The 14510-nt window shown below is 45.2% G+C and overlaps 1 protein-coding gene across 2 annotated transcripts in view; it reads left to right on the top strand.

The window, feature by feature from the left end:
• Nucleotides 1-14510, top strand: part of Casq2 (calsequestrin 2) — a 64449-nt gene that overhangs the window by 15883 nt on the left and 34056 nt on the right. For both annotated transcript variants that reach the window (XM_028752991.1, XM_028752990.1), the window contains 2 exons: nt 11752-11836; nt 14391-14491. In XM_028752991.1, coding sequence (XP_028608824.1) covers nt 11752-11836; nt 14391-14491 — 186 coding nt within the window. The remainder of the gene's footprint in view (nt 1-11751; nt 11837-14390; nt 14492-14510) is intronic.

Genomic DNA, 14510 nt, shown 5'->3' with positions numbered 1-14510 from the left:
ACAGCCGCTCAGGAAGGCATCCAGCATGCCATCTTGCAATGTAGTGGACTGGCAAGACATCGGAGTGTCCAAGGTGCCTGGATCCAAGAGCTCCCTCCTGCTGCCAGGTACCCAAGCCAGGCAGCCTTTCCTCCCCATCTGCTGTGTGCTGGGCCATCTCTACCAGGCTCATCTGCCTCGGCCTCAACCCTTCCCCACAGCCATCCTTGCTCAGGATATCAAGCTATTAGATGACCGTACACCCCCAATTTACCTATGAAGCAAATGAGTTTGAGTCTGTGTGTTAGCAGTGTGGCTGCAAGCAGGACAGGATTCTTCAAGGCTGAGTACTTGTTTTGTAAAATATTCCAGTGGCCACAATATTATGGCCACTTATAGTGGTAAAACAGACACAAGACACATGTAAAGTGACTCACATACGTTTGGTACCCAGTTAAAGACTGCTTTTGAATTGCCCATGGATGTGATATCTCATAAAATCTCCCTCTCTCCACACAAGCTAGCTTTCCATGTTGTCTGCTATCATTAGTAGATGCTATCAGAATATTCTAGTCAGAATTTTTTGTTGCTGTTGTGCTGTTTTGATTTTGGAGACAGGGTTTGCATATGTCACCCAGACTGACCTTGGATGTGTCCATTGGCCTCACCCTCCTGAGTGCAGGGGTCCAGTTAAACTTGGCATTTCATAAATTCAGTCAAGCAGGAACAGACTTCTGATTTTCAGTGTCCACCATAGACAGAGAAGTTTAAGTCATTCACGTATGTACAGGAGGTCTCTCCACGGTGGGGCACCTGCTCCTGCCCTGTGTCACGAAGGATGATATAAACCCAGAGGAAGGGATTCAGAAAGAAGTCTTAATCTGCTCCCAGAAAGGCTCTTGGCTCGCTCGCTCGCTCCCTCCCCCTCCCCCTCTCTCTCTCTCTCTCTCTCTCTCTCTCTGTATGTGTGTGTGTATCTGTGTATGTGTCTGTGTGTCTCTGTATGTGTGTGTCTATGTGTGTGTGTGTGTGTGTGTCTATGTCTGTGTTTGTAGCATGCAGGGGACCCTCCTGCCAGACTGTTCCTCCATAGCCCTCAAGAACAGAGCATTAAAAAAGGGCACAGCCTGGTTCCACGTTATTAAATTATTTATTTATTTATTTATTTATTTATTTATTTACTTATTTATTTGGTGTTGGAGATCAAGCCAGAGCCTCGCTTACACTAGGCAAATGTTCTACCACTGTGTTTCCAGCCCCAACTATTACCTTAAGATTAATGTTGTTGAAAAAAAGATTAATTTTGTTGTTAGTGTGTGTGTGTGTGTGTGTGTGTGTGTGTGTGTGTGTGTGTTTTACTGGGAATCAAACCCATTTTTTTCTGTGAAAGCCTCTTGTTAGTGTAAAATGGATAAACAAAAGCTCTGACCTCCAGGGACAACCTCCCTCATTCTGTCATATTGGCTATCACCCAAGGCTGTGCAGCGAGAGGCTATGCTCATATTCTAGAAGCCGTGTAGAGCAAAGGGTCTCACCATATGGGGGCCCAGGGCTCTGCATGGGACCTGACCAAAAATGTTTGTTCCGGGGGTTCCATCCCAGACACGCTGAGTGGGAAGCTCTGGGTGGGCTACATGAGTTGTGTTAGCATCAGGTTTCCCTGCAAGAGAGGCTGATGTGTGCTTGTGGTCAGGGTAAGGCTTAGAATAGAGCTTCCCATGCAATCATTTTACAGGAAGTAAGCCTTCAGTAAGCACTTGCATACAGGTTATCCCAGCAACAGTGGCTTTTGTTTCTTTTTAGAAGAGAAACTTGAAGATCGAGGAAGCTATAACTTGCTCAGCTCACAGCTGGTCATCAGTAGAGCCAAGGCATGGGTTCGGGTCTCTCTGGTTCCCTCTGTAGAAGTAGGTTGCAGTGGAGGAATGTATAAGTTAAGTCTGGTTCTTCCTCCCCACCTCCTGCTCCCAGAAAGAAGAGTCAGTCTCAAAATATATTTATAAATACCTTGGCCATACAGCTAGGTTCTTCTCTGACGAGATCATAACTTAAAACAACTCATTTATTCTAATCTACAATTTGTCACATGGCTGGTTACCTGTGCTCAGGCACTATGCATCTGTCTGGTTACATCTCTCTGGGCGAATCTCCTGCCTAGCACTATCCCAGAATCCTTTCTGCCTCCCGGATGTTCCACCTCCTATTTCCTGCCTAAGCTATAGGCCATCAAATTTATTATTGACAAGGGCCACATCCATACAAACACAAGATATTTTCTTCACAGAGGAGAGTTGGGGTTCTGGAGCAGTGTCAGGTCTGGGCTCTCAGTGGGATTGCCTAAAAACTCTGGACAAGTTGGTTAGCCTCTCTGTTTCTCAATTTCCTCATCTGCAAAGCTGTATCTTGGGAGACTTTCATGAAAATTCCGAAAGATAATTCACATGAGGTAGTTGGTGCTGTAGTTTGCAGAGTGGACACCCATTTAGGGCTATGTTTTTTTTAACATTAATTATTTGTGCTTGTGTATGCATGTGTGTGTATGTGCATGTGTGTGTTGTTGGACGTGTGTGTGTATGAGACAGATATATACATATATATATATATATATATAGAGAGAGAGAGAGAGAGAGAGAGAGTGAGAGAGTTTATGTGTGCATTCTTGTATTCATGTCATGGTCCATATATGGAGGTCAAGGGACCACTCTGTGGAGTCAGTTGTCCCGTTCCATCATGTGAGTACTCCTCAGTACTCAAATTCAGGTTGTCCAACTTAGTGACAAGTGCCTTTGCCACTGAGCCATTCCACTGTTCCCCTAATTGGTGTTTTACTATTGTTTTATAGACTTTCAGCCTGGAGGGGGACAGCAAACACACCACAAAGTGTCAATAAAGCAAACCAGCAGCCCCTCTCCCCTCCCCCCCCCAGCACTTCCAAGAGCTACCCAATACCAGCTTCAAAAGGCTTCAGTGCGTGCTTGGTTCTCATAAATAGCTGTCCCCTTCCCCAGCCGGCCTCCTTGGTGGACATGTGTGCCAACTGCCAGGCTATACATAGCCCAGGCCTTGCTTGAGAGTGGCCAAAAGTGAGAGATTACCGGAGATAAACGTGGGCTCTTGTGTTTCAGGGGACACACGGATTTGAATAGTTTGGCCTGGTGCCAGATGGTGTCCGAGAGACCAGGCCTCTCCAGCTCTCAGCTCGCTTGGCAAGGACAGCAGTGCAGCCAGTGTATTTTTAATGGCTGGCCTGAGGGACATTCACTTTGAGCAGAGATCTGCAGCATCCTCGGGCTCCTTATTTTGATGTTTGTGGATTCTTGAGACTGCAGAAAAGCACAGCCACCTCCCTCGGAGTCACCCTCTCCAATATCCCCACTCTTCACATTCTCCTCAACCAGGAAGGACATTCCTGTTTTTGTCCATGAAGACAGTTCTTGGGAAGTGTCTTCATCTCTGCCCCTGTGTTAGAGCTGATAAGTCCTTTAAAGGGACTTGGGATGCACACACAGACCTATTGGATGTCCTCTCCTCTGAGGCCCAGGGTCAGGCAGCAGGGGGGACCTGCCCCATCTCACAGCATTGCTCACTGACTTCCTTTCATGGACAAACTTCTGGAACAAGCAAGCCACACCTGCTGCAGCCTGTCCTCACCACCCACTCGACTGTCCAGTTCCCTGCTCTGGCTTTTGTCCCAGCTTTTCTTTACAAGGTCATCCGTGACTTCTCAGTCCAGAAGAGAGACCTGATGGGGGTCCTGCCCATCCTGGACTCCCGGAGATGCCATGCCTTAGTGACTTTGGAGTCAGGGTACCACAGTGATTCTTTCATGCCTTTCAGCTTATGAACAGCTCCTCCTTGCACAGGATAGGTGCTTCTTAGGGCACATGTTTCTAACACGGCCAGCTCCAGCCTATGGCTTTCTCATGCACCAGCCCCAAGAATGCCTCCCCCTCTCACATCTCCAGCTCCTTTGGGTAGCTTGAGTGCCTTCTGTGATCATGAATTCACTGCAGTTCTATGTGTTCTGAGAAGCTAGTCCTAGTTCTGGAACATTCTCTTGCTGTTACCGTTTGTCCCTTATTCTGTTTTCTGGGTGGAGAGCCTGACTCTCCTTATGGCCCCTCTCCTCTGTTCTCTCTCTCCAGTCTCTCTCTCAAGTCAATGAAGAGCTTCTGAGTGAGTCCCAGCTCACATGACCCATCACATAGGCAGTTGCTTCTCCATGATTCCAGCCCTTTGTCTGAGACCAGAGCCACCTCTGTCTGAGACCACAGCACCTGCCAGCCACCTGGATTGCTATTCCTTCTTCTGTCTGACCTAGGACCTCAGATCTATCGTCTCTGAACTCAGATCAGCCTCACTGTTCTACTTAGCTCCAAATTATAACTTTCAACCACAATATCCAAAGTCTTCCATCTCTTTTTTCTACATACCTTAAACACAGGATTTTATTTTACTTTATTTTATTTTATTTTATTTTATTTTATTTTATTTTATTTTATTTTATTTTATTTTATTTTATTTTACTGGTTTTTTGAAACAGGGTTTTTCTGTGTAGTCCTGGAATTCACTCTGTAGACCAGGCTGGACTCGAACTCAGAGATCCACTTCCCTCTGCCTCCCAAGTGCTGGGATTAACGGCGTGTGCCACCACTGCCCAGCATAACACAGAACTCTTTTCAGCTTCCTCAAATACAATCTGCTTCACTCATTTAGCTTGTTCTGGTGTCACCCTTCACACGTGCTCCTTCAAACCTAGGCTGACACTAGTTCTACCCCCTGGATGTACACACTCTGTCTGTTTTTCCTGTCACAATGTCTCACTGGCCTCTACTCTTACAGGGAATCTCCCTTTTAATTTGTTCATTTATTTGAGGCACTAATTTGGGGATCAGCCCAGCTACTCTCCTGAGTGTGAGAGCTAGCACGGGGAGGAAGGCACACACAGCCATGGAACATGCAGGAGCAAACACCAAAACAAGAGAGACAATAATCATAGACCAACAAAGGGATAGTTGCAGAGGAAAAGCTTGAGGCACCCGAGTAAGCACTGAATTGGGAGTGGGGGCTCAGGGGATCCCTTCTGGGGAGCTAACATGTCCAATTATACTTCAGAGGTAGCAGAGTTGGTGAAGAATGGTGAGAGGAGTCTTCAGATGGAACAAAGGGCACATACAGATGCAGGGAATGGTTTTGTGTCCTTGTTGTGTATTACACATGATGCAGTGTTCCCAGTGAGGCTGAAGGGACAGAAGGCCACACCACGCAGGGCTAGTCACTCCCAAAGTGCATGGAAACCATGCCCACAGCACCCATCACAGCCTGCCAGGCTCTGTATGATTTACCAACCCCACCCTCACCCCTCACAAGCTCTCTCTTATGAGACTTCATAGCCTTTAACTTTGCCTTGCTGTTCTGGCTGCCTCACCTGCCCCCTCTCCTTACTAACTCATCCTTAGCTAGTGATTTTTACTCTTCTTTCTGTTCTGATAACCTAGGCTTTGGCATTTGGGGATCAGTAATGATCCAGAACCCTATTCAGCTATCATACTACTAAAGAGGAAGTTTAGCATTTATTAAGCACCTACTGTGTGTGAAGAACCATGTCAAGTACTTCATATGCATTATCTCAGTTAGTCTTCAAAAGAGACCTGTGGGGTAGATACTGATACTGCCTCCGCCGGGCATGAAGTCACGGCATTGGCTGCTGACAAAGTCAGCAATCCAGGAGTTGACACTAAGTCCCATGCTCTTCATCATTGGGATCTAGCAAGCATAGTCACCCGCTCAGTTAAAGATGACGCGCACGTGGACCTCATCATTCAAGCAGCAAGTGTGGTATAATGACTATCTATAAAATATAATACCAGAAAGAGAAAGACATACCAGAAACACACACTTAGCAGTTTTTAATTATTTATTTATCATGTTATGATATTGTTTAGATGGGACTTTGTTAGAAGTCTGTTTGTGTTCAAAGAATCAGCAAAAGTCTAGCCAAATCCCAGTGGTTCTGAGAGACTGAGCAATGTTTCCATTCTGGAAGCTACACATAACCAGCCAACAGATGGGGCTAGTCCCAAGGATAGACTCTCAAGCGAGACAATGAAATAACCCATCAATCAGCCTACCAGGGCAAGGCAACTCAAGAATGGCTGTAAGGGAACAGGAGAAAATCACAGTCGTGTATAAAGAATATTCCAGTTTATGGACATTTAGGAAACGTGGAGGCAACCTTTTTTTCTCACATAGGACTCAGTGATAACTGCTTCTTCCCTCTCTGGCTCACAAGCCCTTTGAACTTGTGAAGTACTCGCACCAATCCATCCAGGGACCCACAAAGGTGCTGACTGTCTCCAAGGATCACAGAATACAGAAGGTGTTTGTCTTTCTCCTTACCGAGGAAAGGGTCACAGAACAGAATCAGGCGATTACACACTGGGTGCCGGAGTTCACTCCTGGGGATGAACCACTGGCATTCTGGGAAGGAGAATGGAGTGAAAGAGGATCTGGGGCTGCTCTCATCTTTCAAGGTTGGCTAAGGCTTACAGAAGGGAAGATGAGTGAGGTGTCGGGCTGGGTGAGATGGCGGAGTGTGGGATGTGGGAGTGGGATGGAGGGAACCAAGCCACAGACAAGAAACAACAGTGACCTGTTTGCCTACTCCAGCCTCCCCAGACATGACTGGTCCTCAGGGACCCAGTCACATAAAAAGTAAGCCCAGAGGCCCCAAGTCTCCACCACAGATACCCGCTCTATTCAGCCCCACAGTACCCTAGCCCTTGCTACTGTCAGTTTAAGCTTGTTAAGGGTACATACGAAAGCTGATGTTGATAACGAAGCCTAAATGGGCAGGCTTTGGGTCTAGCAAGGCTGGAAGCTGGCAGTGACTCAGGTGCTGCAGGGGTTGCGAGTCGGGATGCTGAGGAGGAAGAACAGGGAGGAGGAAGGTACATATTAGATAATGGACTTTCTGGCCCATCTGTGACAGTCTGTTCTGTTTATACATATATGGCATAGGACAGTGATAGGTACTTACCACTCAAGTATGCCCAAGTTCCATATAGATACTGAGATAGGAAAAAGAGTATGCTTTATGTGCCCAGGAGAGGAACACATTTGCGCTTACCTAAAGTTGTCATTCTTTCCTCTGTGTGTGTGTGTGTGTGTGTGTAAGAGAGAGAAAGACAGGGGTTGATGTAGTACATGTATGTCACGGTGCACCTGGCATGGCATGCCTATGGAGGTCAGAGGTCAATCTTGTGGAATCAGTTCTCTTCTTCCACCTTTACATGGGCTGCAGGGATAGAACTCAGGATGTGAAACTTGGCAACAAGTGCTTTCAGTGGCCATTTCAATGGTCTCTCTCTCTCTCTCTCTCTCTCTCTCTCTCTCTTTCTCTCTCTCTCAAATTATTGTTAATATTCACCTCTTACACTAAATGGTGAGAGATCAAAAGAAGCCAGGATGAGCCCACAGTTGGAACAGTGCTGTGTAGCTTTCAGAAGTGACAGCCATTAATAGTTGTGCTTTCCAGAGCCTGACGTGAGAGCTGAGGCATCACAACCGCGGGTGTGGCCATGCGGTTTAAGAGAATGTGCATTCCTGAGCCCCGCCCCAGCTCGATTTTCTATGCTCTGCTGAGAAGAACCTAGAAGCCCCATTTTAACAGAGCCCCAGGTCATTCTTGTGCGTACTGAAGTTTAATAAATAGCTCCCGTCAGAGAGGCTCGCTGGAGAAGAGGGACTGTACTGTACTGCAAAGCTGGGTCTTGTGATTTGAATGATTGACAGGGGAACATTCATTTACGATTTTGACTTCAGTAAATAGGACAGTGTGGCTGGCAATTTAAAAAAAGGGGGATTTTATTAGGAAAATAAAACACAACATGGTCTGATGGATTGCATGTAATAGTTCATATATCCAAGGGGTTTTGCAAAAACACTGGTTTGGGGGACCTAAGGAAAGTGCGCAGTGAGTCACAGCACGGTTCTAGTCGTGATGACTCAGCCTTCCCAGTTTCAGACAAATCCAAGGAAAGAGAAAGCTCTAGGGCAGGCAGGGTGTCATTTGTTGCCTGCTCCTGCGGTCCACCCCGACTACCTGGAACAGCGTTCAGATGACATTCTGTTCAGTATCCTTAGTCTTAAGAGGAAGGGGAGTGGTTTGGAGTCAGAGAAAAAGAGAGAAAATAAGAACAGATGACCAGGAAGCATGGATAGGCCAAAACTGACCTTAAGAAGTCTAACTGGCAATGGGGTAGAAGGAGGGAGACGGTACAATCAGGGAAGACACAGGCACAGAGGAGGGCGGAGGCTAAGCAGTAGCCACAGAACAGAGAGTACCAGGACTTAGTTAGTCCTCACCGAGCCAAATAGTCCCCAGGTTACTCAGTGGAGATAAGAAACCCTAAAAGGGTTGTAGAATGCACAGATCAAACTACAAAATACAAAACAGAATTAGTAGGACAGAAAGGGAAGATAGACATATCAGTAAGACAGATGCAAATAAATAAAATGAAACAAGAATAAACAAAAACACCAGGTAAGAAGCAAGGTTCAAGCCTCACAAGTCAGGAGAGCTCTCATTGGTTGAGTAAGGAAGCCTAAGGAAGTGAAAGGTCAGGTGAATGAAAAGAATCAGGTTTCTCCATGATTATCTACACAAAAAGTTCCCAAAATTCCAAAGAGAGAAAGATGTCTTAGAATCAATGAGTTCAAGGTGAGAAAGTTACAAGATAAACATAAAAGTGCAATGATATATTCTGTACTAGAAAGAGTACAGATTCAAAAACTAAAAATACACCACTATGGTGCAAAGGACTCCCAATATTTAGATGTAAATTTAACAAAACTTGCACTAGATTTGCATGCTAAATTGAGTGTGGTGGTGCATATTAGTAGTCCCAGTACTTGGGAGGTAGGGGGCGGGAGAATCAGAAGTTCAAGGCCAGCCTGGGCTGCATGAGACACTGTCAAAAAAACAAAACAAAACAAAACAAAAGGCTTATGTACTCAGAGCTGCAGTGCTAATGGAAAAGCCATGAAACAAATGGAGAGATAGAGCATCTTCCCACATTGACAGACAACACTCTGAATATACCACTGTCTTCCACTTGATAGGAGAATTAGTACAGTTATGTCTTATATACATGCATATGTGCATACAACACAATATAATATAATAATAGCATAGTTGTCCAAACCCTAGGAGGATTCCTTTTTGTGTATATATAAGATTATTCTGAAGTTTCTGTGTAAGATAAAAGTTACCAGTCAAAGTAACCCACAAAAAGAATTGACTGGAAACACAACTCCTGTGTGTTTTTAGGACTTAACTCACAGAGGATATATCTTGGCCTGTGTAGTGTGAACAGAAGGACAGACAGAATCGAGACAGCAGAGTTAGACAACCCCCTACCCCCACCCCACATACAGATGTGTCCACTGAGTCTTGATAAAGCCATGGGCTAAGTGCAGGGGATGGAAGGCTATCTACAAATGGGGCTGGGGTCAACTAGCACAAAGGGAAGAAAGGCCCCAGACTGTCTCACAGCTTCTCTAGGATTTCATCAAAAATAATCTGTGTCTCACAGAACAAAAAGCAAAGCCGTAAGGCTTTTAGAGAAAAGATAGTCCTGTTCAGAATTTAGCACTTGGCCTTAACTTAAAAAATTCCATTTATAGCCAGGCGCAGTGACACATACTTTTAATCCCAGCATGTTGGAGGCAGAGTCAGATAGTTCGAGGACAGCCTGATCCATATATTGAGTTCAGCCATAGCTATGTAGTGAGTTCCTGTCCAAGGAAAAAAAAAAGCAAAACAAATGAAAAATTGCTAAATTAGACTTCATGGAAATTAAATTCTCCATTTGTGTATTGGAGGTGGTATGCCTGTTTTCATGTGTGCATGACTGCTTCAGATTCTCTCAGGCCTAGTGTGTGTGTGTGTGTGTGACAATGTCTCTTGCTGAACCTGGGGTTCAATGACTCATAGACTAGCTGCCCGGGAAGCCTCAGGGATCCACTTGCCTCTGAATCGCAGGAGCTGGGAATGCAGGCACAGATCACTATGGCCAACTTTTATTTGGATGCTGAGGATCCAAAAGGGAGAAAATGAAAAGCTAATGTGCACTATAAAAAATGGGAGAACAACATGAAGAGACATTTCACAGAAGCAAACATACATAAACACAGCACATGCTCAAATAAATGGTCTCAAAGCACAAATTAAAACCACAAGGAAACATTGCTGCTTCCCTAGGAGAAATAACTAAAATGTAAACGATGATAACTCCCTGCCAAGGTTACAGGGAACTCATACATTATTCATGTGGATGCGCAACCGTTTGGCCAGGCCTGGAGAACAGTTTGGTAGTTTCAGTGAGAACTAAGCCTAGAACTACTCTCATATAAGTCACAATTTATTCTCCTAGTCATTTATTCCTCAGATTAAGACTAAAGTTTAACTCAAAGTCCCACAAAGCAACTCTGTTTATCAGAGCCAACGGCTGGAAACAACTAAGATACTGTTTGGTAGGGGAATGATTAAGCAAACTGTGGTATGTCCACATCATGGACATCTACTCAGCAGTGAAAAAGGTCATACCTGGTGATACAGGCTGCAAAATGTCAGACCCTCCGGATGAATCATTATGCAAAGTGTAAAGAGTTATCTCAAAAAGGTACCTGCTACATGACTCCTCATTTAGACAACATCATATAATTGACAGCAGATGGGGGAATTCCTGGTTTCAGGAGCCAAAGGGAGGATGGGGGTGGGGGTGGGACACCACACAGACTGTGACTGTGAAGGGAAACAGAGGGCCCCTTGTGGTGATGGACAATGCTCTGTGTTTTAACTACTGTTGGCACTGTCCAGTTTGTGATATTGTACCTCAGTTTCACAAGATTTTGCTTCTATAGAAAACCAGAAACATGCGTGTTGAAGAGATCTCACTTTTGTATCTCTTACAACTGCATATGAACTCAGACAATTTGAAAAGTAGTATTAGGGTTCAAAGTATAGCACAATGGTTCATCTAGTAATGGAGCAGCATTTGTAAAGTTGCAGGTTCAATCTTCAGACAGCTCATATTTTATGATCTCCGCATTTCTGTCCAGCCCCTTTTTGAGATGGCAAGATGACAGAGAGATGACTCTATATTAATTTAGAGTCCTTATTTGTTCATATCTGAGTTTGGAGGAGCTTAGCTGAGTACCAGTCTTACATACAGTGCCATCTCCTATACTGCTGTCTACTCAGAGTGGTTTTTAGCTAACTCTCCATCCAAAGATCTGCTGCATCCTCCTAGACAGTAGGGTCAGTGGTACCTTGATCCTCAGACACTCACTACAGTTCTTCTTCACTATGGCTGTAGAAGTCTCTGGATGCCAATGGGCAGCTGCATCACAGCAGCTCAGGGGCAGGAAGCCTTCAGTCCTCAGGACTCCTTTACTAAAAAGTGTGTTCTTTAATTGTCAACTACAAAAGATCACAAGGGTCCATACCAGGTCCCCACTGGGAGTTTGAGCATCCTTAGTTCCTTTCAGATTCTCTGTGCCCCAATTTTATCTTCTCAAAGGCAGAAAGAGCTTGTGGCCATGGATGCGTTTTTCCAGGGCTTCTCTTCTTCGCCTCTCAGTTTCTCAGCACTCTCCTGGCTCATCTGTGGTCAGAGTGGCAGGGAGTACAAATGGTACTTACACTTATGATGGTGCCTGCCATCTCTCTTCCCTTAACTCATTTCCCCTTCCTATTTATCTTTTCAGCTTGTGGCCCAGGTCCTGGAACATAAAAACATAGGCTTTGTGATGGTGGATTCAAGGAAAGAGGCCAAGCTTGCCAAGAGACTGGGTAAGTTTGAAATTAAAAATCTGTTAGGAAGAAATATATCTCATTAAAAAATGAAGTTGTTTTTGTCTTGCATAGTAACTGGATTATTTTCAAACATATGTTAAAAGATAGTATATACACCATTCTGGGTCAGAGTAGGGCCCATTATAAGAAAACCTAGACCTCAACCTAACGGTTTGGCTGGAGTCATTTAAATTATCTTTGCAGTAGTATCAGGCAGAGAGAACTTCTTGAGGAAACTAATGTGATACACGTGAGCCCTTCTTGACAGCTCCCATAGCAGCTAGAAGCCCAGCTTCTCCATCTTTGTGTCTCAGTGGCTTCAATGGGCCTCCCTAGGAACATTGCAGCAGCAGCCAGCACAAGCTGCATTTACAGCATGGTGCAGAGGTCCCAGAGTTCAGGCTGACCCCCAGCTGGGAACCTTCAGCCTGGATGGATTTAGCTAAGGGGTAGTAGAGAGACAATACCAATACACTGGGAGCTGTAATCTCTCATGTCAATATGTCATGATCAAGTGCCCTTTACGATTCCTACTCCATAATCCCAAGGAGAAAGGGCACAGAGAACCCTTCTGCTTTCCAAATACCACCCCCCAATGGTGTCCATTTAGGTTTTTCCGCATGACCAGTGGAGAATGGCTATTAAAAATAGCAGGAGGTTTTGAAACAGTACCTTTGAAGAAAGGTTAATTGAGTTTGGAGTAGTAAACACAGAAAAAGAAAAGACGCTTAGTGATGGCTCAGTGGATATCAGTGGTACATGCAGGTGCATTATCCCAGGTGCATGCTGGGGCATTATCTTAGGTGCATGCTGGGGCATTATCCCAGGTGCATGCTGGGGCAGTATCTCAGGTGCATGCAGGTGCATTAAACTAGCAAATTAAAAACAATTCTTTCCTATTTTATTTCTTAGAAGACTAGATATTTTTAAGGATAAAATCTATATTATGGAATACTACTTAAGTTAGACACAAGGAAGAACTCATGCCTATAAAATGGTGACTTAATGAAACTGCCCGGCATTTCTTTTTTTCCTGAAAACAAAATTAGAATACCTTCCCTGCCCAGAGCATGGAAGTAAAACACATTCAACTCTTCCTAGAGTCAAAAACAATTTAATGAGTTCTGCCTTTTTTCCCTAGAAACTCACTGATTCTTAGCTCTCCCCAAACCCACTGCTGTTTTAATGAGTAGGTGGTATTTGGAAGCATTTTTAGTAAACTTTAAACAAAAATGCTAGTGTTTTAGAAATATTCAAATCTAGGCAGCACAAACTGAGCAAGAATTCACAAGAACAGACTGGCCAAAGGCATTATGGGGCTTGGTATGTCTAAATACATCCTTCTCTAAGCTTGCCTTGGAGGGATGAAGCATCTGCCCTCTAGATATTGGATCTTAAGGATGTGGTTGTGTTCTGTGAAGCCGCCCCTTTATCCTTATCTCCTCTCCTGGTTGTCTTACTTTGGCTATGGCTAAAGCTGCAGGTGAAGCTCTGACCTTGGGAGTTCATCATGTGACACAATCTCCCAAGCAGGACCCTGACTGATACTCCCTGGGACATATTTTAAGAACAGATGTCACAAAAGTCAAGAATACTCTGTGTGTCCAGTGCTGGGATGTGCTGGGATCTCCTTAAGCGGACCACAGGGCAGCAGGCAGTGCCCAGCCCTCTTGCTCTTGAGTGTCTTCTGTGATTCAGTAGGAGAAAGCATTGCCTAGATAACAGAATCTGAAAGCAACTAATCAGAAGAATTAAAGACGCTGTGGAGTTGTCGCCTCAACCTTGGCTGTTTAATCTTCAGCCAAAAGGATACCGTGTCCCAGCAAGGTTTGGTTAAAGTACACTGCTCTGTACCAAGGGCGCTGGGGCAAAAGTGAAGCTGTGGTCTGCCCTCCCAGAATCTGCCAGTGACCTCAGTGAAGAGGTGTGTGACTCAGAAGGGCTGTCTATCTGCATGTCCAGGCTTTGTGCAAGAGGCTGGGATCTGGAGAAGATAGCACCCCTAATGTGAGAGATTGTCCTATTACAGCAGCAGCAGCAGCAGCAGCAGCAGCAGCAGCAGCAGCAGCAGCAAGCAATGGGAGCAGGAAGGAGACGTTAGATGAAAATAGCCTGAAGCCAGAACCTGAAGGAGTCACCAAGATGGAGTCAGGGATGGAGGCCACTCTGAGTTTAGAGGAAAGGAAAGAGGAGTAAAGCCCCACTCTGTGCCTCTTGCTAGACACACCCTTTCATAACAGCATGCAACCCAGAAGGAAGAAGAGTATCTCAGAGATGAGGAGCCCTGGCCATGGTGGGTGGAGAGGTAGGGCTGACGTTAGCTGACTGAGGGACTTGAAGCCAGGGTAAGGCGACAGGTAGACAGACAGTGATATTACAGCGGAACTCAAGCAGTAGTGGAATAAAGAGCAGCTTTTGAATTCAATGCCAACCCTGACAGACTGACCTGTCTGTTAGTTCTACTGATCCTGGATCTTGACCTGACCGCCACTCAGGGCCTAATGAAGTTAAGAGTTTTCTGCGCCTGACTTTGGCCCGTTGCTCCTTTCAGGCTTCAGTGAAGAAGGGAGCCTGTACGTCCTGAAGGGTGATCGCACGATTGAGTTTGACGGGGAGTTCGCCGCGGATGTCTTGGTGGAATTTCTCTTGGATGTAAGTATTAACAAGCGGC

Source organism: Grammomys surdaster, unplaced genomic scaffold, assembly GCF_004785775.1.
Source record: "Grammomys surdaster isolate TR1022 unplaced genomic scaffold, NIH_TR_1.0 125941, whole genome shotgun sequence".
In the NCBI taxonomy this organism is placed as follows: domain Eukaryota; kingdom Metazoa; phylum Chordata; class Mammalia; order Rodentia; family Muridae; genus Grammomys; species Grammomys surdaster.
Note: the sequence above shows the minus strand (reverse complement) of the source record. Positions and strands in the feature narration are given on the sequence as shown.